The 27,293-nt window shown below is 44.1% G+C and overlaps 1 protein-coding gene and 1 pseudogene across 1 annotated transcript in view; one reads left to right on the top strand and one right to left on the bottom strand.

Annotated features, from left to right (window-relative positions):
- Positions 1–12,071: 12,071 nt before the first annotated feature.
- The window catches only part of NSUN7 (NOP2/Sun RNA methyltransferase family member 7), a 37,072-nt gene continuing 21,850 nt past the window's right edge, over positions 12,072–27,293 (top strand). Inside the window, exons 1-3 of the mRNA XM_062213211.1 lie at positions 12,072–12,384; positions 20,349–20,407; positions 20,734–20,864. Of these exons, the coding sequence (XP_062069195.1) occupies positions 12,072–12,384; positions 20,349–20,407; positions 20,734–20,864 (503 nt within the window). The remainder of the gene's footprint in view (positions 12,385–20,348; positions 20,408–20,733; positions 20,865–27,293) is intronic.
- LOC133775453 (ribosomal protein eL22-like 1) lies at positions 17,078–17,543 on the bottom strand (annotated as a pseudogene).

The raw sequence follows: 27,293 nt of genomic DNA, 5'->3' as shown, positions 1-27,293 counted from the left end.
TCACTGAGAGCCCCAGTTCCCACGGTGTGTTTTCTCCACCACAGTGAGCAATAAACCCAATCTGTTCAACCGAAGGTGTGCTTCTGCTGGGCTCTGCCTGGACGCCATTGTCACTGCATATGTATTACTTAATCTTCATGATAAGGGCTTAAGGCTGACTTTATAGATGAGCATAAAGCTACTAAAGTTAATTCACAGTTGCAGGCAGAAACAAAGCCTTGATTTTAACAGAGGTCCTTTGAATGCTAATCACTACCTTGAATGTCCAAAGACAGAGCACAAGATAGAGAGGAAAATAAAGATGTCTGGGCTGGAGTTATGGCATATTGGGTAAAGCCGCCACCTGTAGTGCCGGCATACCATATGGACGCTGGTTGAAGTCCCAGCTGCTCCACTTCTGATCCAGATCTCTGCTATGGCCTGGGAAAGCAGTGGAAGATGGCCCAAGTGTTTGGGCTCCTGGATCCATGTGGGAGATCCAGAAGAAGCTTCTGGCTCCTGGCTTCGGATTGGCCCAGGTTTGGCCACTGAGGCCATTCAAGAAGTGAACCAGTGGATGGAAGAGCTCTCTCTCTCTCTCTACCTCTGCTTCTCTGTAACTCTGCCTTTCAAATAAATAAATAAATCTTTTAAAAAAAGAAAGAAAGATGTCCAGAGACTAAAAAATTTTCCCCACCCACTTCAATGGCTATTTTCATGGAGCAACATCTCCATCTTGTGATATTTCACAATACAGGTTTTACATTAATTGGATTTTGCAACCATAGGAAATCATGCAGATGCAACCAAGATTTAAGAGAATATATTTTCTCATTTGCCCCATAGGCAAAATAAATGAAGCAAATAAAAACCACAGCTATGAGAAAAGAAATGCTATCCATGGTCACCTACCACACTTTCTTTCCTTCTGAGACACCACCCTACTGTGGCCTCTCCCTTTAAAATAATGTCCTTCTTCAAGATCACTGAAGAGCCTATGGAGTGTGCTGGTAGCCTCTGAGTCAAAGAACTTTCAGGTACCTGAAAGACAGAGGTGGGAAACTTTTCACTGACTATCCTTTAATATTTTTAAAAAAGATTTATTTATTGAAGGGCTGAGTGGCAGAGAGACAGCGACACAGAGAGACAGATCTTCCACATGCTGGTTCACTCCCCAAGTGGTCATAATGGCTGAAGCCTGAGCCACCTGAAGCCAGGAGCCAGGAATTGCATCTGGGTCGTCCACATGGGTGGCAGGTACTCAAGTACTTGGGCCATCATCTGCTGCCTTCTCAGGCACATTAGCAGGGCACTGGATAGGAACTGGAGGTGGAGGCAGGATCAGTGCAGGCACTCTCATATGGGATGAAAGGTTCCCCAATGGTAGCTTACTCTGCTGTCCCATAATGCCCGCCCCCTCTTTTTTCTTTTCTTTTTTTTTTTTTTTAACTGACGAGTAGAATCTGCAATGAAGGTACAGAGAATACAATAATTCTTTGTTTTTTCATTCATGAGTTGTAATCACAACAGATTCCTTAAATGTGAGACTACAGCAACAGGGAAATACACAGAGTAGGAAGAATTAGTTAAGAATAAATAATAGGAAGGAAGGGAGAGAGAAAAGGAGAAAAAGAAAGAATAGATGTGAGTCAGATATAAGAATGAGGATGCTTTATGTTGGAAGCAATGTGAATATTTGAGAGACTTCAAAAAGCTCATGGAAAATGGAATTAAAAGAATTTATTTTGTTGCAAAACATTTTTAAGTTTATGCATAGATTTTTCATAATATACATTTCTCATGAACTTTTTGAAGATCCCTCATAGCAGTTTTAAATAATCATATGATCTGAATTTCAAGAAAATCTTTCCTGAATCACTTGAATGAGTATAATTCAAAATTTGAAAGTAGGTAGTACTGCTATACAAACTAAACATGGTGTTACACTGACACAATTAAGCACTAAACATTATTTATCTGAAGCTGAAAGGTAACTGGGTCTCCTGTAACTTCTCTGGCAATTCTAACTGCGTCTTTTTTAAAAAAACCAAAGACAGTTTATCAATTTGCCAGCAGATGGCCCTCCGAATCTAGTTTAGGATAAGATAGCATATTCAAAACCAGTAACAAGTCATATTGTTTCAAGGCTTTTATTGTTCTGTTTGCTTATTTGATTAGTCTGGTCTAGTTGGATTTTTTTTGGGGGGGGAAATGGAAATTTTTAATTTAGCTATACAAGATATATTAAAATATCCCTTCCCACTATTTTGTATAAGTGTTTATGATCCTTAAATTAAAATGAGAGTCATAATTTTTATTATTTTTCCCTTTTATTTGCTCAAGCATTTAAATGCTAAGAGAACACATATATTTCAGTGTAAGACAAGTCTGACATTTCACAAAGCAATTCCACACCTATTTGATCATATATGTTGAGTATTAGGGCATGGATTTTCATATGAAAACTTCAATTTTTTTCATGCAGTAAATAAAATCCAAATGCTAGGATATTCTGATATTTCATTTAGGCCCCTAAATACATCTAGTGAGTACTCCCAATGAAATCATTGATTCAATGGAAGATTTAGACTTGCCACAATTTTACCAACCCTTTGCCAATGCCAGAATGCCTCCAAAGACAATCTAGCTTAGACTCTAGTGGGAAACTCAAAAGCCACTGTGCTTAAATACTGAACAATTAAGCTATATTTCCAATGTTTCTACAATTATATTTTAATTTTTAAAAACCACTATCCTCAGGGCCAACATTGTGGTGTACTGGGTAAAGCCACAGCTTGCAATGCCGGCATAACACACGGTGCTGGTTCTTGTCCTACAAGTACTTGTTCTGATGCAGCTGTTTTCCCTTTTCCTTCCCCTGTCCTTCTTTATTTCCCTCTTTCTCTCTAAGATTTTGTTTATTTATTCCAGAGGTATAGTTACAGACAGAGGGAGAGACAGAGATAAATGTCTTCCAACTGCTGGCTCACTCCCCAGATGGCCCCAACGATTGGCGCTGAGCCTATCGGAAGCCAGGAACCAGCAGCTTCTTCTGGGTCTCTCATGTGGGTGCAGGGGCCCAAGCACTTGCGTCATCTTCTACTGCTTTCCCAAACCATAGCAGAGAGCTGGACTGGAAGAGCAGCTGGGACTAGAACCAGCCCCCATATGGGATGCTGGTACCACAGGCGGAGGCTTAGCCACAGTGCTGACACCCCCCTCCTCCACCCCCGCCCCAGCTCTCTGTTAATGGTCTAGAAAAAGCAGGAGACGTTTACTCAAGTTGGACTCCTGCTCCCCACGTGGGAGACCCAGATGAAGCTCCAGCCTTCTGCTTGGCCAGGCCTCTGCCATTGTGGCCATCTGGGGAGTGAACCAGTAGATGGAAGATCTTTCTCTCTCTCCTTCTCTCTCTGTAATTCTGACTTTCAAATAAATAAATGAATTTAAACAACAAAAACCATTGTCCTACAGTATTTACTCTTAGTTCCCTGTGTTTTTATTCTTAGTCCCTACTCTTCAAAGAACGCAAAGTACAGGGAAACTGAGATTATCCTGTATTACTAATGGCTTTCTAGTGTTGCAAACAAATCAGGTTTGGGTGCTCTGATAGAACACTATAAATTATTTATTTATTTTAAAGGCAGAGTGATGGGGTAGAAGGGTTGGGTGGGGGAAGGAAGAAAAAGAGAGAAGGAGAGATTGAGATCTTCCATCTGCTAGTTCACTCCCCACATGTCTGCAACAGCCAGGGCTGGAGCAGACTGAAGCCAGGAGCACAATCCAGGTCTCCCGTGTGGATGGCAGGGACCCAAGCACCAGGCCATTATCTGCTTCTCCCTAGGGTGGGCATTTGGGGAGTGAACCAGCTGACAGCAGATCCCTAATGGAGGGAGCCCAGGACCAGAAGCAGGCCAGACCAACCCCATCTCACAGCTCCTTGCCAGCACAATCACACTAAACGGAGGCCCATTGTAACAGATATTTGCCAAGGGACAAGATTTAGGTTTTGACAAAAACAAGTTAGAAAATGTTCGGTTAAGACTGCCCCTGTCTTCATAATAGCTGATGTGTAACCGCTACACTTGCTCTTGGGATGATGTGTTAAAGACATCCAAACACCCCTAGACTGCAAGACATCAGTGGCTTGGTTTCTTTTTCACCAGCCCCTCCCCTTTGTGGGGAGCTTCTCTGTTTCTTACTCAGATAAACTGCATTTCTTTTCCTCTCACTGTTGTGTCCGGTCTAAATCATCATCAACACCAGGACACTGACCCAGACCCAGCTCACCAGTTTTCCTGCACTATAACTCTTCGTCATTCTGCCTTTCAAATAAATATAAATAAATAAACTTAAAAAAAAAATTAGGAATCTTTAATGAGTAACTAAACACTAGCATACATTTTTTCTTAATAAAAAGTAGCAATCCAAAATATAAAAATGATTTTAAAACACAGAGAAAATACAGTATTTTAGATTTATTTCATAATCTTTTAGAACATTATTATCCTTTATGACTATTTTATTCTCACCTGTGAGATCAATGGTTATTTTCAAAGAGCTTATCAGGGAATAGGATCAGTGGGCACAATGATCAATAAGCATTGCATTCCTTCCCTGCACTGTATGTTTACTTAGGAGTGGGTGTTTAGTCTAGCTGTTAAGGTATCTCCCACAACAGAGTATCCTATCCTCCTTTGACACCAGGCTTTGGTTCCTCAGTCCCACTTCCTGCTAACCCATACCCTGGGAGTCTGTGGTGATGGCTCAAGTAATTATGTTCCTGACAACAACATGGGAGACCTGGATTGAGTTTCAGATTCTCTTACTGAGTCTTGGAATTTAAGGAAATCTCTGGCCAATTATTAGCTGACAAACAAGCTAACTGTGTTAGCTAACAACTTGCCTGACAGGAAATACTTTAGACAAAAGTAAAAAGGTAAAGTACATGGTAAGTTGGGTCCATGTGACAGAAATACATGGGGGTAAAGATTACTAGCCGGCGCCGCGGCTCACTAGGCTAATCCTCTGCCTTGCGGCGCCGGCACACCGGGTTCTAGTCCCGGTCGGGGCACCGATCCTGTCCCGGTTGCCCCTCTTCCAGGCCAGCTCTCTGCTGTGGCCAGGGAGTGCAGTGGAGGATGGCCCAGGTACTTGGGCCCTGCACCCCATGGGAGACCAGGAGAAGCACCTGGCTCCTGCCATCGGATCGGCGCGGTGCGCCGGCCGCAGCGCGCCTACCGCGGCGGCCATTGGAGGGTGAACCAATGGCAAAAAGAAGACCTTTCTCTCTGTCTCTCTCTCTCACTGTCCACTCTGCCTGTCAAAAAAAAAATAAAAAATAAAAAAAATAAAAAAAGATTACTACAGGTAGATATAAAAGATAGCATACACATACTTTTATGTAAGTATTTTCTGTAACCTGATTTAAATGACAACTATACATAATATTTAGAAAACTGTATTGGGGCCGGCACTGTGGCTCACTAGGCTAATCCTCCACCTGCGGTGCTGGCACACCGGGTTCTAGTCCCGGTTGCCCCTCTTCCAGTCCAGCTCTCTGCTGTGGCTAGGGAGTGCAGTGGAGGATGGCCCAAGTGCTTGGGCCCTGCACCCCATGGGAGACCAGGAAGAAGCGCCTGGCTCCTGGCTTCGGATCAGCGCGGTGCGCCGGCCTCAGCAGCCATTGGAGGGTGAACCAACGGTAAAGGAAGACCTCTCTCTCTCTCTCTCTCTCACTGTCCACTCTGCCTGTCAAAAAAAAAACAAACAAACAAACAAAAAAAAACTGTATTGGTAGGCTTATAATTATAAAGATATAATTTATGGAATAATAACACAAAGGAGGAAGAAAAGAGTAGATCTATATTGGAGATAAATTTCAGTTTACTACTAAAATTGTTAGCATTCATCTAAACCATGTTCTTTCTTTTTTTTTTTTTTTTTTTTGACAGGCAGAGTGAACAATGAGAGAAGGAGAGAGAGAGAAAGGTCTTCCTTTACCGTTGGTTCACCCTCCAATGGCTGCCGCTGATCCGAAGGCAGGAGCCAGGTGCTTATCCTGGTCTCCCATGGGGTACATGGGCCCAAGCACTTGGGCCATCCTTCACTGCACTCCCTGGCCACAGCAGAGAGCTGGCCTGGAAGAGGGGCAACCGGGACAGAGCCCGGTGCCCCAACCGGGACTAGAACCCGGTGTGCCAGCGCCACAAGGCGGAGGATTAGCCTGTTGAGCCACAGCGCCGGCCAAGAAGATTCATTCTTGAAACAAAACAGCTGTCCATTGCATTCTTGTTTCTCTTGGACCACAATAGGCAATCAAGGGCTGGGAAGGTAACTCTCTGGAGTCCTGTTTGCCCCTTGTATCTCAGGTCATTCAAACTCTTCCTTAGCTGCTCTCATCATTTTTGGCTTCTAAATCCCAGTGTGGTTTCTATTGTGCTGTCCCTGAAAGCCAGGATCTGGAGTCTTGTTGCATCACCCTAAAGGAATCTATGTTCCATTTCCATGTTTAAATAAGGAAGTATTCCCTCCACCCCTCACCTCACAAGTGGTTATGGCTCTTTTGGCTAATTTTGATGGCTTTGTGTTAAAGAACCCAAAATCACATCTTGATTTTCTCAAATGAATCTTTGCATTATCAGCATATCATTTTCTTTTCAAGTTGTTGAAGACAAGCTTCTACAACAGTGCAAGGGGACACTTGACTAATGCTCATCCCCGTAGCACCTGCAAAAGTCCTTCCATATCAACTCTCTCATCTGTAGCCGAAGATGTGTACCTATGTCGGGTGATGCCACCTGGGAACCTTCCTCTTTTCATCCCTGGAGATGGGATATTTCAGTATGTGACTATCAGTTCCTAGATGTACCTTACCTAAGTGACCTTGAGAATCCTCACACAAATAGGGTTTTTTTAAAAAACATAAAATAAAAAGATTTATGAATTTGAAAGGCAGAGAGAGAGAGAGGAGAGAGAGATCTTCCATCCATCGCTTCATCCCCCAAATGGCCACATGGATGGAGCTGGGCTGATCCAAAGCCAGGCACTTCATAGAGGTTCCACACCTGGGTACAGAGGCCCAAGGACTTGGGCCAACCCCCTATGCCTTCCCAGGTGCAAAAGCAGGGAGCTGGACTGGAAGAGGAGCAGCCAGAACTCAAACTGGCACCCACTGGGATGCCGGTGCCACAGGTGGCAACTTTACCAGTTATGCCACAGAGCCAGCCCCACAAACAGGGTTCCTGACGGTCTGCCCTAGTGTCTTAGAGTCCCAAGTATAGGTATAACCTGGGTATAGCCTAGTTCCATAACAGAACACTAGGTAATGTTACAAAATAAAACATTTTAAAGATAAGGAAAAGAAATGGTGCAACAAAAATTAACCATACTACTTCTAAGTAGCAATGACTAGAAACTAAGTCTTTGTGTTTAAGATCACAAGTCAAAATTCTTGGTTTCATATGTTTGTACATTTTCATAACAGGTTTCATTGGAACTGGGAACAGTTTTATATGTTCAGATCAAATTGAAGCAAGTGAGCAAATGTATTTTGAATAACTACATGGTTAATCTACATTAGTACTCTGAGTCAAATGCAAGGAATCTTAATTTACAAATATTTCAAATACCCTACCCCTTGGGGAGAGAAAATCACTCCTTTTAAGTTCTTTTGGCAGCCAGCCCTGGGTACCTAACATAAGTTTCTGTGCAATCTCTGATGTAATGTTCTGATCATATTACAGGGTATAACTTACCAAGACTACATTTTTAACTACTCTGCTTTCACAACAGTTGAACCTATACTCCTATCTCTATGGTTACTTTTTATAGTGCTCACTGAAATTTAATATTCTCTTTTCCAACACTCCCTTCCAATACTTTGAGTCTACAAAGAGGCATATACCAGAAGTGAGAAGTGAGGAGGCAGGATTACACACATGATTAAAGCAAACAGTAACCATGAATTCGCTAAGCCACAATTGTTCACCTAAGCTCTGCCTTGGGGATAGAAACTCTCTAATCAAATCTTGTATTCAATAAAGTGTCACTTACATTAAACTATTATTTAAAAAAACCACAAGAATCTCTGCAAATTACATTTTTAAGATAATAAGATTTTCTGTTTCCTTGTTCTGTTTCACATTTTCTATTTTCTAGCTACTGATTCACATTTGCAGTAGATTGTATGTATGTTATGGGATAAAATGCATTTTAACCTCTAAGATGCCTTCATGTTTTTAGTCTCCTATGAATATCTGTGTGTGAGAGTGATAATCTGCTCATCTCTGGTAATACAAATATATAAAATATAATTTAAAATAAATATCTAACAAAACTATTTTAGAGTATGCACGTTATATGCATAGAAATAAGACAGGAGGAGGGGAAATACAGGTATGCACACAAATATGATACAAATCAAAGGCTACCAAAATACAGGCATTATCCATTCACTTCTTGAGGGCAAGGTTCCTACTCATTTCACTTTTTTTCCCCCAAAGAAACCTTTTATTTAAGGAATACAAACTTCATGCATTTTGTAAGTACAACTTTAGGAATATAGTGATTCTTCCCACCACACCTGCCTTCCCACCCACATTCCCACTTCTTTTCCTTCTCCATTCCCAGTCCCAATCTCCACTAAGATCCATTTTCAATTAACTTCATACACAGAAGACCAACTCTATACTAAGTAAAGAGCCAACAGTTTGCACAAAAAGAAAAAAAAAAAAATGTTCCTCAGTAGTCGAGACAAGGGCTGTTCAAAGTCATTGCATCTTGAAGTTAATTTCGCTTTTTTTTTTTTTTTAGAAACTTAATTAACTTTAAAGAAGTACCCAAGAATGATACATCTTTTGCGAGCACTTACACATAACTATAACTTATGAGACATAAGAATATTCTTCATTTAATACATTAAAAGAAAGTAAGTCCTTAAGAACAAGGTTTATTAATTAATTAAATTCCTTAATCATTAATTAAAGCACCTAAGAAAACAAGCAATGGAGTTGGACACTTAGGCATAACTAAAACTTGTGAGACATAATATCTTCCACTTAATACACTATAAAATGAAATAAATCTTTGAGAACAAGTTTTACTGTTAACTCTCATAATACAACTCTTTGAGGACAGAGGTCCTGCATGGGAAGTTAGTGCAGGAGTCATTGTTTGTTAATTTAATCATTAACACTATTAGATATGAAGTCAGTGACCATCCGAGGCTCTTGACATGAGCTGCCTAGGCTATGGAAACCTATTGAATCCACAAACTCTGTCAGTATTTAGACAAGGCTATCTATCAGCAAAGTGGAAGTTCTCTCCTTCCTTCAGAGAAAAGTACCTCCTTCTTTGATGACCACGTCTTTCCACTGGGGTCTCACCCACAGAGGTCCTTCATGTAGGATCTTTTTTGCCAGTGTCTTGACTTTCCATGCCTGAAATCCTGTTCATTTCTATACATTCATTTTTTACATCCAGGGATGAACTCAAGTGCCAGGCACATAAGAATGTAATTATATACTGGTAAAATTAATCAATGAGTGCAGGTATGAACAAACAAAATGTTAACGGGTACATTCAAGAGGAAACATCTTACATTCCAGGATAACAGAAGTGGGTATGTGGGGGAGAAGGGTCACAGGTCTACAGCACACTGCTACTCTCCCCCAGGCTCTATTCTCCCCTGCTTCTATAGTAACAGTTCTCTCATTTTTCAGCTGGCCACATTACAGACTTCCTTTGCTGCTAGGTGTGCCATATAACTAAGTTCTATGCCAGTGAGTGTGATCAGAGGCAATGTGTGAGCCTTTACAGCCTGGCCTTGAAGGCGTAGGCCTGCTTCTCTCTCTCTTTCATCCCTCTAACCACTGGCTGGAAATGGACACTGTGGTACACCAGACTAGAACAAGTGGCCCAGGGCATATGGACTTAAATGCTGCAAGGCCTAAGTTAGCCAGGATACTGTCTGAACTAGAAGATGCCCTGCAGCTGGTTCCCAGGCAATATGACTTCTCCAACAAATGGCAACCATGAAGAAAGAGACCTCAGCGGTGGGCAAGGAAAACATGTACTCCATATTAGGAGAGCATGAGCTTTTACGTCTTAGGGCCATTATAGGAAAAGAGATTAAAAACCCCACTGTTTGTCTCTCCCTGCTTATAGATACCAACGTGGAAATGTAGCGTGTCCCCCTTCCTAATCAATATCAAGTATGTTAACTCTTACCTGATGTTCTTTGATTTCCACGGATTGATAACCACACATAAGTCTGTATTGCTTTTAAACCTCGTTCAATGCAAGTTCCTCATCCTGGAAGAAAAATATAAAACCTACAACAAAGCTCAGGTGTGTGGAACAGCCAATGAAGGCACTTGACTGATTATTGCCAGATTGAAATCTTCATTCTGATCAGCTGAATAAGCTTCAAGTTTGATTTTTCAGTCAACAGGCTGAAACCCAAAGTGGGAGGAGTCCAGTCCCTGAAGAACCACAATACCAGCAGGACTTCAGACAGAAATGCTCTTCTGGTTGTTGAAGCCAATGGTTATTCTGGGTTTCTTTGGCAAGGGCTAAATTTACCTAACAAATACAAGCTTCAGAAGGTTCAACTACCTGTTTTATAGTTGAGAAAACAAATCCAGAAAGGGTAAAGATCTTTTCCAAGTTAGAGACAGACTGAGCACCAGCAGTGTTTCAACTATACCAGAGTTTTTCAAAACGTGGTCTTTAGGCTGCGATAGAATCACCTGGGTTGCCTGCTAACAAATGCGAATTCCTGGGCCCCAAGGACTGACTGGAGAGGGGTTCTAGGAATTTGCATTTTTTTAAAACAGGCACTTGAGGTGCACTTCTAACAAAGATTTCAGAATTGGGAGCAAGTGAACCGCACAAGCCCGTAAAAGTACCTCTAAGCGTTTCGGAACAAAGCCAAGCGCAAGCACCAAGCACCGGGGGGCGGCGCGGTCCAAGCGCGAGGAGACCTCGGGCTTCGAGGAAGGGCCGACGTCGGGGTCGCCCGGCCGCAGGCACCAAGTCCCGCGGGAACCGCCCGCGTGCGAGCAGACCCCACCCCACCCCGCCCCCGCTGCCATGGAGACCCGGGCGCTGGACCGGCCGACGGCGGGCCTGGGGGAGGCCGGCGCTGCCCGAGTCCACACCTGCGGTCCGCGGACCCGGCCCTCACCCGGCTCCGCCGCCGCTTCCGCGAAGGCCGCGCGCGTGAGGTGAGGCAGGGCCGGTGGGGGGGTCGCTCGCCTTTAGAAAGGAACCCGAGCCCGCCGAGCGCCGGAGGCAGACCCCCGCCCCGTCCCGAACCCGGCCGGTGGGAGTGGCTGCATTTGAACCAAACGGCCTTCGGGGGCCGCCGCCACCTCCCCGCTAGCCGGGGCGCCTGAGGGCCCGTGATCGACACCGGCCTTCGGTACCCCGAGTCCAGCGGATGCCGGGTCTCGGTCCCCCAAGCCAGGAAACATCTGCCCTCGGGGTAAGGGCGGACTCGCGGGAGCCGGTGCAAGGGGCGCCCGCTCGGACGCGGGCGGGGGTGGCGCCGTCGGGGCGCTCAGCCGGAGCCCTCCAGGTAGAAGCCCCAGGTCCTCTCCGTCCCTCCTCCCGCTGTAACGTGTGCGCAAGTTTCCTGGCGACTGGTCCGGCTCGCACTGTGGGATGCTCAGGGCGGCCAGTAAATAAAAGCCACCCCGAAGTCCTTTTTTTTTTTTCTTCTTTTTTTCCTGTTAAGTTTAAAGATAGAGCTCTTCCATCCGCTGTGTTACTTCCCATATGCGCAGGACCTCAGGAACTGTACGCGGCTTTCCCACGTGGGTGGCAGGAACCCCCGCGCCCCCAGCACCCACTGCTTCCTGGGGTGCGCATCGGCAGGAGGGGAACAAAGCACTCGAATCCGGGGTGCAGGCCTCCAGAGCAGTGGTTTGACCGCTTAGAAGGCCCCCCACCACCACCATAGGATGCTGCAGAAATTTACCCAAAATAACCTTTTCTTTCCACAGAGAAGATGCTTAAGGTAGGAGGAAAACCATTTCCCGGAACATCTGAGTTGTAATTCGAGCTTGAGCGACGGTCAAGGGGCAGCCATGCTGAACTCTCCAAGGGGACTGGACCTGTCGAGCTCCCCGGGCCCCGAGGACATCTCCCAGCTGTCTTCCCCGGCGCTGTCGGGTCACGCAGCCTCCGGCGAGAAAAGCTCCGCTGGTGTTCTCGAAAAGACTGGCTATCCCGACTCCGTGTATGTGACGGCTGCGAACATTTTCCAGGGTATTCGAGTGGAAAAGTCGCCGGACAAGGTCATAATAAAGTACGGGAATGAACCCCTGCGCTCCTTCTCTGAGCCCGAGGAGGAGTCCTTTCAGCGTCTGTCCTACGAGCTGGCCTTCAGCGCCCTGAAGTGTGAGTAGCAGCCTGGGAAGGGCAGCACTGCGAGCAAATACTGCGGAGAGGATTCTGGGAGCGTTAGCCTGTGCTTGGTCCATTGCACACTTCCAGGAGTGAGGGGAGTTCCCGAGCCTCTAGCTCGGTCCGCCCAGGACTGGTTTTTAAGAGGCAGTCCCCGGTGCCCAGCACGTGCCTGGTCCTTAGGTAGTTGCAGGGCACAGTTATTAAACTGAACACAGAAGCCATTAGTAGGGAGAACAAAAGTCTACAGAGCATTTCATTACCGTGTTCCCCGCCCTTCCTACGCCTTTCCGTTCCCCATGCCTACAGCCTGTATGTGGGTTTATGAGCTGTCACAAATATAAAACCAGTAAAGGAAGGTGGGGGTGAGCAATGGAGATGGCAGAAAAAAGGGGGCAAAATTTAAAACCTGTATCGAAGTCAAACCACCTCCAATTAAGATGGTTGCATCCAGAGCCCTTGACTTTGAGGATCCAGAGTTTAGCCTTCCCCTTTGTAATTTGCCTCCAGGGAGTGAGACTCCTGTTTCTGATTCCCTCATCGGTGGGTCATTATACACTTCTGCTCTTGGAGAGCAGTCGGAGGGCCTGGGGACATTGGTTTTTATATTACAGGCCTTGACTATAAACTGCCTTGTAAGCTGATTGAGTGTAGTTCCAAAAAGAAGTTCCAGAAATGTTGAGTTGTTTGCAGCAGGGCTAAAATGAGATGTGGCTGTCAAGAGGCCCCTGGAGAAGGGCAGCGCTCATGTGCGTGGTTTCCTTAGTGTGCACGCACAGGGGCTAGCATGGAGGACAGAGTTCAATATTGTGCGGTTGAATTCAAATGTCCTGTTGATTGTCCAGACAGGAACATTATGTATATATATATATATATATATATATATATATACTTATATATATATGTATTTATTTGAAAGATAGAGTTACAGAGAGAGGTAGAGACAGAGAGGTCTTCCATCCGCTGGTTCACTCCCCAGACGGCTGCAACGGCTGGAGCTGTGCTGATCTGAAGCCAGGAGCCAGGAGCTTCTTCCAGGTCTCCCACGTGGGTACAGGGGCCCAAGGACTTGGGCCATCTTCCACTGCTATCCCAGGCCGCAGCAGAGAGCTGGACCAGAAGAGGAGCAGCCGGGACTAGAACTGGTGCCCATATGGGATGCCGGCGCCTCAGACCAGGGCGTTAACCCGCTGTACCACAGTGCCAGCCCCAGGATATATATTTTTGGTTGTCTGTAGAAATGATGTAGCTCAGCTCTGAAGCCTGGACATCATAGAGAAAAACAGGTGTCAGGTGTCTATGTTGCATCTCCTTGTTTTTTTCTCACTTAAGTCTGGCAACCGTTTTTCTTCCTCCAGTGTAATCATTCAGATCTTGTTTTATCCCTCTCTCTCCCTTCCTGTAACCGCAGGTCGCCCACTGTGAGCAGAATGAGCGTCTTGACACTTTCCCCTTGTGGACTGGGCACCTGGGCTAACTAGTCAGCGTTTAATGTTGATGCTAGAATTCTTTCATAGGCAATTTGTTTTTTTAATAGAACATTGAAACTTATCTGGCCCCAATTTGATGGATTTTAATGGCCCAGGAAACCCCTCTCAGATCACTGTCAGAGGCCTCTACAAATGTGCTTGAAACACTCATTTTTGTAGGTTTAAATTATAAGATGGTATTTGTTGTTTACGTGTTTAAAATATTCTAATAATACAATCTTTAAATAAAATAAAATCAGAATCCCTAAATGAAATGGGTTTTCTAAGATAATTAAGAGCTTGATGTTTTGCTGTTAAAACATTAGAGGCCCCTGTGCATTTCACACTTGTCTCCTGTATGCTTCACAGTACTTTCACACGTGCTATTTTGTAAATGTGCATCTGGCCTCTATATTTTAGGTTCATGGAATCATGGTTCAGAAGAGGGAACTTGGGCCTTCTTCCCTAAGGTTCTGTAAGAAATAAAAGTGTACAGGCACTGTACGAACTAAGTAGGACTTGGTAGTGGTCCCTTTTGTTCGGGAGTTTGTGAACAGATAATAAGATCACGTTACCATATATTTTTAGGAAGAAGAAAATAACAGAAAAAACCTCTTAATTAAAGGGCTCGGCTGGCGCCACGGCTCACTAGGCTAATCCTCCACCTGTGGCGCCGGCACCCCGGGTTCTAGTCCCAGTTGGGGCACTGGATTCTGCTGTGGCCCAGGAGTGCAGTGGAGGATGGCCCAGGTCGTTGGGCCCTGCACCCGCTTGGGAGACCGGGAGGAGGCACCTGGCTCCTGGTGTAGTCGCCGGCTGGCAGGCCGAAGTGGCCACTTGGGGGGTGAACCAACGGAAAAAAGGAAGACCTTTCTGTCTGTCTCTCTCACTAACTCTGCCTTGTCCAAAAAAAAAAAAAAAAAAAAAAAAAAAAGTTAAAGTTAAAGGGCTCTGTCTGTTTTGAAATGAAAACGGCCACCGTCCCGCTTTACCAAGTAACCCCAAGGCCAATTTCTGCCAAATAAGGTAGAATTACTAATGAAGAGAAGCCTGTTCTTCCTAAGCTTGACTTCTTTCAAAGTCGTAGAATGCAAGCTGATACTTTATCTTTGTAAAGATCTCTGTGTGTTTAGAAGAAGACAGATATTAAAGAAAAACTGGCAAAAGTGATTTCCTAAATAAATGAACAACAGATAAACACCGAATAAGACTAATGAAAAAACTCAAAAAGATGTCCCTGAAATTGTCGATCTGTTTCCTGGCTTAATTCTTTCTCCAACAGCTCCAAGTATATATAGTATTTGGTGAAATTTCACTCCCAGGAACTGACCATAGCATTAATCTGGTCAATTTAGAATCTCATAATGACTAATTCCGAAACCTATAATCAAACATATGGTTTGGTTATAGGTTTTGGCAATTAGTAATTGTAGTCAGGAATTCCTAAGACCACCCTTGGGTCCAGCAATAGGCCAGGACTATAGAAGCCAGCAGAGCTGGTATATTCATGGCTACAGTTTATAACAGCAAAAGGATACAGGATACAATCAGCAGCAAGTAAAGATGCATGGTGCTGAGGCCAGGAGAGACCACATACTTGCTTCCCAGTGGAGTCTGATTGTCAGTGCTTGCTTTTGCAAATGAGCTATTACCAACTGGGGAAGCTGAAACATACCTGTCTTGATTTTTATTGAGGGTCAGCCTCTAGATAGGAAGCAGCTGCTACATGGCCAACCTTAGCTACTCACTCTCCAGGTTCTCCAGAGGTCAAGCTGACACTGTGTGGCACAAGGCTCCAGGTATACAAAGACACTGTAGGATATTGCAAGGGCTTAGCGCTCATCCCCTGGGAACCAGCAAGACCCAAACCCTTCTCTAGAGTGCCCTGTTGGACTGCGTGCCCTGTTGGACTGCCCAGACCTTCTGAGTTAGGTTTTTTTTTTTTTTTTTTTTACAGGCAGAGTGGACAGAGAGAGAGAGACAGAGAGAAAGGTCTTCTTTTTGCCGTTGGTTCACCCTCCATTGGCTGCCGTGGCTGGCACGCTGCGGCTAGCGCACCACGCTGATCCGATGGCAGGAGCCAGGTGCTTCTCCTGGTCTCCCATGGGGTGCAGGGTCCAAGCACATGGGCCATCCTCCACTGCCTTCCAGGGCCACAGCAGAGAGCTGGCCTGGAGGAGGGGCAACCGGGACAGAATCCGGTGCCTCGACCAGGACTAGAACCCTGTGTGCCAGCACCGCAAGGCGGAGGATTAGCCTAGTGAGCCATGGCACCGGCCCTAAGTTAGGTCTTGACTGCATGGTGATTTATTAGGAAAATAAGCTAGATCAATAACCTGTTATGCTCTGGTTGTCACCTAAGAAGTTAAAGCAATTCTCTTGAGTGACAATAAAAGTACCTTAAATTTCAGTAGCTATATTATTTGATATACCAACCCTTTGAAATGGAAGGTTCTCATCTTGCCAATAGAAAAAAAAATGGGGGAAGCTCAAGAAGAGGGTCAATGATGGACCTGAGAACCCAGCAGAGGGGCCTGTGTTTGGCAGAGCAGTTAAGACGCTTCTTGCGACACCTGCAATCCCATATCCTGGGGTTTGAGTCCTGGTTGCATTTCCAGCTTGCCAGTGTGTACTCTGGAAGGCAGAAGGTGATGGAGACAATAACGATAGTATTCTTAGAATATTTTAAACATGTAAACAATATAATACCATCTTATAATTTGAACTTATTACCTGGATGGAGTTCCTGGCTCCTGGCTTCAGCCTGCTCAGCCCAGGCTGTCATGGCAATTTGGGGAGTGAACTAGCAGACAGAAGATCTCTCTCTGTCTCTCCATGTCTCTCTGTAACTCTGCCTTTAAAATAAATAAATAAATCTTTAAAAAAAAAAAAAAGCACTTGGGTGCCTGCCAACCATGTGGGAGACCTGACTTCAGCCTAGTCCCCAGTCCTAGCCATTAAAGGCATTTGGGGAGTGAACCAGTAGATAGATTTTCTCTCACTCTCTTTCTCTCTGCCTTTCAAATAAATATAAATAATAAACAGGAACAAAAAAGAACCCAGCAGAAAGGATAAAAGAGAAGAGGAAGTCCATCTGGTTGAAAGGATAGCAGAATAACAACCCACCTCTAGGTGTATTTTTTTTTTTTAAGAATACAATTTTTTAATTGACCAGTAATGAAAAACCCCTTTCTGGACGTTTCTTTCTTGTGAGTACTTCACGAGTTAAGGAAAGTCTCTAAGGGGAGGCTGGACCTATCCTCAGACCCTGATCCATCTTAATTTTGTCTGATCTGGAAGTAACGAAGTTCCCAAGTCTCCTTGTCAGATGCAACACACGAAGCCAATCATGCAGACTGTTCTTCTTAAGATACTTCTTGGTAAGGTATGTCGAACGCCTTTTAGAGAGCTGTGTCTCAGAAACAACTGTGATTTTATTCTTTTTCATTCAATGTGAACAACATTTCCAAGATTTCCCTTCTTGCACTGACTTTAACCTTCTCCCGGAGAAATTCTCCCTATTTTAAAGCAGAAAGAATGCAAATCAGGGAAGAAAACCCTAGATATTCCCTAGCAAAGGCACCAATTTCCTGAATCCAAAATTCCATCTTCCACAGGATGAGTAACGTCCAAATTAAACCTTCAGGTTGACTTCATAGGCGTTTTGTCTTTCTGTGGTGCCATCTTGAGAGACTGCAGTAGCACAGAGAGCTCCAGTGGTATTTCGAAAACTGCATGATGACTTTGTATTTGATGATGCCAGCTTCTTTCCCTTGCTATCTACTTCTCTCAGATTTATTTATTTTTTTTGACAGGCAGAGTGGACAGTGAGAGAGAGAGAGACAGAGAGAAAGGTCTTCCTTTACCATTGGTTCACCCTCCAGTGGCCGCTGCAGCCGGCGCACTGCGCTGATCCAAAGCCAGGAGCCAGGTGCTTCTCCTGGTCTCCCATGCAGTGCAGGGCCCAAGGACTTGGGCCATCCTCCACTGCACTCCCGGGCCACAGCAGAGAGCTGAACTGGAAGAGGGACAACTGGGACAGAATCCAGCGCCCCGACCAGGACTAGAACCCGGTGTACTGGCGCCGCAGGCAGAGGATTAGCCTAGTGAGCCGTGGCACCGGCCTCTCTCAGATATTTTTTAAAAGTGTTAGTGGCTGTCCACCTGAATTTTGTCAAGTGCCCCCCCCCCCCCATTTATCTGAATGCTTTTAATTACAGGAGGGCTTAGCGCTCTTGAAAAGAAGGCTCTCCAGGGCCTGCGTGTGAAGGGGACTATGAAGAGGGAGGGAGAACCTGTGGGGAGGGAGCGAAGCAACGTCTTCCGTCTGTGCTTCAGCATGGGATGGATGACTAGAGGCACGTTGTGAGTCTTAGGGGGTCAATTAATAATCCTCTCCTTACACCTTAATTTGGACCCCAATGGAGAGGGAGAAAGAAATGTTTGGGGACTGTGGTTTGAGGGTGGGGGTGGGGACTTGCAGATACTTTACCCCTCACATCCGTGGCACAGCTGGCACCTCACACTGAGGTATAAGGCAAACAGCAGCCAGGAACCCACACAGCTTCCTGCAGGCCAGCTGGCCAGGAGAAGGGGAGCTAGAGTGATGCCCTAGTTCCTTGTTCCCATTTCATCATTCAAATAACTCACTATAGGTTTGGCACTGTGGCATAGTGGGCCAGGTCACTGGCATCCCATATGGTTGCCATTTGTGTTCTAGCTGCTCCTCTTCTCATCTAGCTTTCTGCTGTGGCCTGAGAAAGCAGTAGAAAATAGCCCAAGTGCTTGGACCACTGCACCTGTGTGGGAGACCCAGAAGAAGCTCCTGGCTTTGGATAGGCCTAGCTCCAGCAGTTTTTTGTTTATTTGAGAAGCAGAGAACAGAGCTCCCATGTGCTAGTTCACTCCTCAAATGCCTGCAACAGTCAGGGGGGGTGGAAGCTGGGAAAGAGGAACTCAGTATAGATCTCCATGGAAGTTTCAGGAACCCAACTACTTGTGCCATCACCATTGCCTCCCAGGGTCCACATTAGCAGGAAGCTGGAATCAGAAGCCACAGCTGGGATTCTAACCCAGGCACTGTGATACAGGACACAACATCTTAACTGGCATCTTAACCACCAGGCTAAATGCCCATCCCAGCCTACAGTTATTATTAACATTGATATCACTGTCTCAGAAAGTGATGTAAATTATTGCTACACAGAGGGAATGCACTCTGCACAGTATCAAAGGCAGCCCAGGGGCAGTAATGGCTTTGACAGCAGCCCTAGGGGAAAAAATACATGTTGGCAAAATCACGTTTTCATTCATTTTGTCTCTGTTACACTTACATATTTCTTAGGCATCTAGCACCACCATTGCTCCACATTCTGCATGCTGTCCTGATGGTAACTGTATTTTCTGTGACAAAAATTGGAATTTATGCTGAGAACCTTTGAAGTAGATAAGAATTTGCAAGTACTAACAGTATAAAACTCTGAACTTAATTTTCCTTATAAGTGCAGTGGGGCCATCACCTGTACAGTAGAGCTATAACTGGTGGCTACACTGAGTAATGTCCTTAGAAGGACTTCCTGTGAAAACTGGAGTGTGTGCTCCCGATTAGTCTTCTTTCTAGTTCTCCCACATCCCAAATAAAAATTAAATTCAATGTGTACCTTGCATGTAGATTTTCCATAAATGTTGAATACTGAAACTAAACTTAGTTTTCCGATTACTTGATTGAAGCATTTGTTATACCATGTATTGGTAGTTTAAACAGTTGTAGTAACAAAAACAGCATTCATGAACCTGGTGTAGGCTTTAAATATGTCTGCTTATTTCTGCCTCATGCCTTTGTAGCTATCGAACCTCTGCCTGGAATGTTGTTCCCTTCCCAGGTATTTCCATGACTAACTCCTTGTCTTTGGGTCTTAGGTTAAATGCCATCTCAACAGTGTCCTTACTAGGGTGAGCTCTATTAAATATTTAAGAAATAATAGCAATCCAACACAAACTTTTTGAGAGAAGATAGGAAGAGGAGACACCTCCCCTCACTTAATAATGCTGGCATAACCCTGATGCCAACACTGATGAGGATATTACGAGAAAAGAAGGGTATAGACCAACACCCCTCATAGACATGAACATAAAATAAAAATCCTAAGTAAAACCAACTTCAGCAATACATAAAAAGGATTTGAGAAGGGTTGCTCTACATTATTAATTAGAGCCTCTTTCATATGTTGTTGGAATCTTTATGACTACTGCATTATTCAGGTGATGCTTTCACTATATCCATGTGGAGCTGGGTGTTAAGGGTCCAGGATTCATAAAGATTATATATATTTCATCGTGCCACTGAGTTTAAGTCTTTATCAAGAATTGTGATTTATGTTAGATATGAAAGTGAAAGTTATTAATGGCATTATTTAGAGTGTTTTTTGATTCAAAGTTTTCATTTTCAGCCTTGGTGTTTGAGTAACAAGCATTTCCTTTGGTTTGCAGATCAAGACATTTTGGAAACTATGTTAATAGACAGCTATATCCTTCCAAGTACCACAATAGTAAGTACACAACTTTTAGAAGTAGCTTGTCTAGTGACTAGTTTTTGAAACTATTAAAATGCCTTCAGATTTAAATAATAACTGGTTTGCTTAATACCAAGATTTCTTCAGAATATTTTCTACTTCTAATATTGACCCGTCCTTTCAATTTCATGAACATGTTTTTATTGGATTTTTTTTCTATTTTGAAGAACTCCTTATCATCAATCCCAACCAGACTATGTAAAAACAATTTATTTCCTGATCTGTTATGAAAAGTAATGGAATGTGAACTATTGCTGGTAGATATGTTTGTATATCTTTCTTTATGTGTTTCCCCTTGGTAGCCAGATCACTTGAACAGTCTTATTATTGTGATGCTGTATGATTTCCAAGATAGAAAATTTCAAACTCGTGTCCTTTCTGATAACGAGGAGTCTTTATCGGAAGTTCAAGAAGTAGAGAACCTTCTTAACAGGTAATTTTTCAAAATGAAAAGGACATTTTATACGAAATCAACACTGGTTTAGTTTTTCATTGGTAAATTTGTATATAGTATAATGTGTATATAAATGTGAAAAAGTTGTGGAGAAGAAATAGAAAAGTGCTTAAATTTATTGAGCTACTTTACAAACAGTCTTGAACAGGTTAACTATTCTGCTTAAAAATCAAATTGTTTTTGAAAGCTTGAATTGCAAGATGCAGTGTGTGAAAATGTAGAAAATACTAAATTCCTAATAATTTCAGCATATACATAAATTAAACATCATGTGAAACAGCTGTTACTTATTTACATAGGTTTATTTACAACTGTTATAAAAAAAAATCTAACATATATCAAGTGAGAGAATCCCAACAGTGGACAGGAACCCACGTTTTTACCAAACAAAAAAAGTTTGACTTCCTTAAGGATGAATTTACTTCTTTTAATTTTTTCTCTTTATCCTAAATATTAGCAGGAGCCTACTGTGAGGACAGTAAGAAGTACTGACCTCAGAGGGTGGGTGGGAAAACGAATTAATGCATATAAAATACTCAGTTTAAAAATCAAATGTGCAGTTAACGTTCAAGAAAAGTTAAGTGTTACTGTTTGCCATGATTTGAATGTGTCCCCCAGAATCCAGGTATTGGAAAGTCAATCTCCAGTGTGACAGAGTTGGGAGGAGTCTGGGAGCCGAGGGCTGTGCCCTCCCCACTAGACAACACCACTGTCAAAAGGCTTTGTGCGAGTGGGGTTGGCTGGCACTCCTGCCTTCCATTCTGCCACCTTCTGCTGCCAGAAAGGGCTCACAAGCTCCGGGTGCCTTGATTGTGGGCGTCCCAGCTTCCGGGACTGTGAGAAGGAAATTTCTGTGGTTTATAAAGTACTCAGCCTCAGATGCTCTGTTATAGCAATAGATTAAGACACTGGCAGTGATAGCATTTGTTCTTACGTTGGAACTTTAATGGAAACCACAATGTAGCAACAACAGTGATCCGGTAGGAAGATCTTACCTGGTAAATAACTTGGGATAGCAGATGTCGCTTTGACAGATTGATTTCATTCCCCTTGGATACATACCCAGTAGTGGGATTGCTGGATCATATAGTAGTAGTATTTTTAGCTTGTTGAGGACCTCTCTGTGTTTTCTGCAGTGGTTGGACTAACTTAGATTCCCACAAACAGTTTGCAGGTATTCACTTTTCTCCACATCCTTGCCAGCACTTGTCTTTTGTCTTTTATTTTTTTTATTTTTAATTTTTTTGACAAGCAGAGTTAGACAGTGAGAGAGAGAGACAGAGAGAGAAAGGTCTTCTTTCTGTTGGTTCACCACCAAAATGGCCACTATGGCCGGCGCACTGCGCCGATCTGAAGCCAGGAGCCAGGTGCTTCCTCCTGGTCTCCCATGCAGGTGCAGGGGCCCAAGCACTTGGGCCATCCTCCCCTGCCTTCCCCGGACCACAGCAGGGAGCTGGACTGGAAGAGGAGCAACCGGGACAGAATCTGGCACCCCAACTGGGACTAGAATCTGGGGTGCCAGCGCCGCAGGCGGAGGATTAGCCTAGTGAGCCATGGCGCTGGCCAAGTCTTTTGTCTTTTTGATAAAAGCCAATCTAACTGGAGTGAGACAGTAGCTCATGATGGTTTTGATATGCATTTCCCTGATGATTAGTGATGTTAAGCACTTTTCCATGTGACTGTTGGCCATTTGTATGTGTTCCTTTGACAGTGGATACAAGTTAATTTAATGCAAATCATATTCCCAAATGTCACATTATACCTAGTCATATTATACTCAACTGACAACATGTCTGTATTTAGTGGCCAGAAAAAAAATAAATAAAGTTAGTATTCACCATTTTATCCACATTAAACTGTTAATAACAAAAAAAAAAAAAAAGAAAGAAAAGAATAGCAGAGAAGTACTGAGAAAACATGCACACGAAGATAAAGCCACAGTGCTTTAATCAAGTGTCAAGCTTTCAAGTAAGAGAAGCCATGTTCAGTTAGCTGAGCAAAAGTGGAACATGTCCGCATGAAGACTGGCATGGCTCGTGCAACTGAAGGGCTCAGGGCGAGGATGGGGTCAGCAGCTAGAAAGGTGTTAGGACTTTATCTCTGTACGTCTTCATCTTGGAATTGGCTTCATGTTCTTTTTCTCCACATGTTTGCCTTCTCTGTTTCTCTGGTCTACGAGAAGAAAATCCCACTTGTTGTACCCCAGTGCCTAAGCTTGTGTGTTGCAGCTGTATGCTGGCTTCTTCACTTGGCCCAACCTGACATGCCAGTTCTAAATCCCCATGAGAGGGAATGTGTCTGGCTCAGTGTGGCCTGTGTGCATTCCCCTGGGCCAGTTCCCTGAGCCAGTGGAGTGGGATTCTAACCTGCAAACCAGGCTGCTGAAGCCAACCTCTATAGATGATCTGGGGCTTGAGGGTGGGCCCTGTTCCTAGAGAAGTAGAATCTCTGTAAGGTCAAAGCGTACCTTAGTATGTGTCTACTGGCTAATTTAAGAAGTGATAGAGGAAGAAATCATGAGAAAGGAATTGAATGAGAATGATTTCTTCCTTACGAACATTGCGTTGGACTTGTGTTGTTGCCCCTCTCGCAGATCTTGTGTTTTATCACTCTTGTATCTCTACGTACCAATCTGTATCTTCTTTTTCTTCAGAGCTTCAGAGATATAATCCAAGATGGCATCTGCTGTATTTTTCACAAAGGCAAATGCTTTAAGAGCTCAATCCTTATATGCAATGCAACTGTCTTTTTAATACTATATGACTCGGTTTAAAAGAGAGACTACAACTTCTTCTCATTGCCCAGGCCTTCCTGCCGGCCCAAGACTACGTCTGCTGAATAATTAGTTGGGCTTTTGTGAAGTAGGAATTGGGAATAGGCAGTGGAAGATGAGAGAAGTGGAAGGGGAAAAGGACCTAGTGAGTCCGTCTTCCTAACCAGTCACTCCCAAACCACTGCCTCCCAAAACCAGTCACTCTTAAGTCTTCCATGTGGTAACGAAGGCGCCATCATCTGCACAGTTCTCCTTCCCTCGCCTCCCCGTGCCCATCCTGTGTCTAGTGCATCAAGTCCTGTAGCCTCAATTTAAAAAAATGCTGAATCCGGCCAGCGCCATGGCTCAACAGGCTAATCCTCCACCTAGTGGCGCCGGCACACCGGGTTCTAGTCCCGGTTGGGGCGCCGGATTCTGTCCCGGTTGCCACTCTTCCAGGCCAGCTCTCTGCTGTGGCCCAGGAGTGCAGTGGAGGATGGCCCAAGTGGTTGGGTCCTGCACCGCATGGGAGACCAGGATAAGCAACTGGCTCCTGCCTTCGGAACAGTGGGGTATGCCGGCCGCAGCGCGCCAGCTGCGGCGGCCATTGGAGGGTGAACCAATGGCAAAAGGAAGACCTTTCTCTCTGCCTCTCTCTCTCACTACTCTCACTAGCCACTCTGCCTGTCAAAAAGTAAAAAAAAAAAAAAAAAAAAAAAAAAAAAAAAAAAGTCGAATCCACCTACTCTCTATTTCCATTGCTACCATCCAAATCCATGCCACTATAATATATCACTTGGACTCCTGTGATAACTTCTGCATTGGTTTCCCTGCCAATAAGTCCTTTTCTGTGATCCATTCCATACAGCTGGTAGAGTGATATTTTTAAAAGTGCAATTACATGGTCATGGTAGAATACCTTGGATCAGCCTTCTCCTCCTCCTCTACACAACTAGAAAACCGGACAAAATACCCGAAGGAGAGGTTTTGGACGATAGACAAGAAGCAGCACAGAAACTTGATCCCTGAGAGAATGGAAACAAAGGAGTTGACCCTAGAATAGTTCTGGCTTTATGCCTAGAGGTACTTTCCATACTGCAGTGTAGGAAGTAGAAAATGGCAGTCTGCTGACTCAAGAAAAAATCGTCACGTCTGCTCAGATACATGGTTTTCCTCTGCAGTTCTCATTCCCAGTAATACTCCAGAGTCCCCTACTTGCCAAAGATGCTCCTGGAACACGTGCCTGTGGGTTCGCATCTGTCACTGTCTCTCCACCCCTTCTTTGGAAACTTTGCCTTTGTCACTTACCTAGTGAAGTGTCTGAAACAAGTGTCAGTATGAAGCCTGATTTTATATTTTTCTGGGAAATTCAAATAGCTTACCAAATTGGATTTTTTGGCGTTAAGAAAATGTTCAGTTTAGCTCAAGAGAGAACTGCAGTCCTTATGTGTTAGGCATTAGTAATGGTGCTCAAAAATTGAATTCTTTTGTTCATTGTTAAACAATTGTGAACATTTTAAAGTCAAAAAATACTAAAACCCATTTCAATAAAAAATGAACAGATTCCTTTTTGCAACTGCGGATTAGGCAAAAGAGAGAAAGTATGCCACGTGAGACGGCGGGAAGGGCTGAGAAGCAGCTGTGCCTCTGCTGGTTAGAACCTGTGGCGCAGTGTCACTGGGATGTCTCCAGCCCCGGTCTGCTGCTCTGTGTGCTTTGGCTCCATTCTCTTATCATTCTGTGATCCTAGGGTGGAGAGCTTGGTTGCCGGCAACTCAGGAGCTTTATATGTCACAGGACCAACCACTGGAAGAACTGCTTTACTCATGCTGTCTCCAAAAATTCACTCGGTCCTGGCTCGGGCCACGTGTGCAGCCTTACCTCAGTCAACCAGCTGTGGCCAAGGAGACTGGCAGTTAGGGAAACTCTTCGACAGAATGCTAAGAGTGGAAGAAGGAGAGGAACATTGTTCAGAAGAGGGGAGGTGCATTTATAGATTTCTGCTATAAATGTAAGCTTTGGGAATGGCTTTGGGGCAAGTAAATTCTCTATGACACATGATGCTAGGTATAATTTGATATTATATATGATACAAATGTATTTCACTTAGGCTTCAGATATGGTCTTCCTTCAAAGAGAGTATATACTCTGCTTCTGGCAGCCAGCAGCAAGACCTGGGACACTAAGAGCCCTATTGAGGGATCAAATTATTAGAAGCTGGGCTTCAGGCCCCGTGATGGGCAGTTGTTCCTTTCTAATCTGATTTCTGAGGGTAAGTCTTTTGGTGACCCAGTCTCAGAGCTGGTGGACTTGATCAGAATGCCTCTTCCATAAGCTTGGGATGACCCAGATTTCTGTTTTTATTTTCTGTGCCCACGAGTCTGCTATGAGAACTGCATGGCTCTCAGGCACATATTCCAGAATTGGCTGATGCTCACATCTCTGATCCTGCCTCCACTTGGAGCAATGGGCAGCTGTTCTCCTCACATCCCTCCCTTGCTCCTGGCTGACTTCTGCCCCTGCCCTTATGCTTTAGCAGAACTGTACCTCCTGGGAAACATTCCCTGGCCCCCACCGCAGTGCCTCTGCCGTGTGCCATCCTGGCAGCCGGCCTTTCCTTATCAGGAGTAGACATTTGACGACATTGGCTCCTCCTGCAGCTCTGAACTTTGTGGACAGCTTCTTCCTTTGCCTTGTGCCTTTCTTTCTGGAGGCTAAAACAGTACCTGGAATGTATAGTAAGGGGCAGGCATTGAGAATGCAAACATTCATTCCCTGAATTTATTGAGAATTTTCTACCCTTAAATGGCCTTCTGTTTCTTGTAGGAAAAAAGAAAACCCCGACATAAAATTCCAACATTCCATGCATGGTTTAAGAGTTCTTGTGATTTGAGCTTTGGATTTCTCACCACTGTCTGCTCAGAAAATCTGCTTTGCTGTTTCCACTGTGTTCTGCCCTCTGTGTGTCTTCTCCCTTTGTGGTTGAAAACTCATGCTGTTTGTATCTTGTCTCTCGTGGTCTGGAAAATTCTTGCTCCTCCTTTAACAGTCAGCTCAAGTTTCTCCTCCTAGAAGTCCCCTTGGGCTGCTGCTTCTTTACCTTTTAGTATCTTACAGCACTCATCATAGCATGCTATCATCACTTATGTGTCTCTTTTACCACCAAATCAAAAGTACCTAGGGATAGAAATTAGCTTTTAATCTTCATAGTCCCAGCCTGATCACAGTATTTAGTTACTAGTAGTCAAAGAAACATAGTAGCCTTTCCTTGACTAGTTTGACATTAAATATTTTTATAAGTATCTTTGCAACAGCTATATAAGTTTGATCCTATAAGGATACTTTAAAAAGTTCATGAAAATGGATTTAAAAATAAGTTTACTTTGGTATAAAAATTTTTGAAATCCATATGTATAGATTTCACGGTTTTTCTGTCCTAGGAGAAACTTAGCTTTTAATTCCATTTTACACAAACTTTTTGAATTACTCTCATAATTATTAAAGACTAATCCCGGTATCTTGCCTAAAGTTCCATAGCTGGTCACTGGTGGAACTAGAACTTGAACCCAGGGAATCTGATTGCAAAGTCCAAGCCATACTGGCAAGAGAGGGAGAATATGGAAGAGAGAAGCTAGGGATGTGGCATGGGAACAGAT

The sequence above is a fragment of the Lepus europaeus genome, chromosome 16 (assembly GCF_033115175.1).
Source record: "Lepus europaeus isolate LE1 chromosome 16, mLepTim1.pri, whole genome shotgun sequence".
Lineage (NCBI taxonomy): Eukaryota > Metazoa > Chordata > Mammalia > Lagomorpha > Leporidae > Lepus > Lepus europaeus.
The sequence above is the reverse complement of the archived record's forward strand: the minus strand, read 5'-3'. Positions and strand labels throughout refer to the sequence as shown.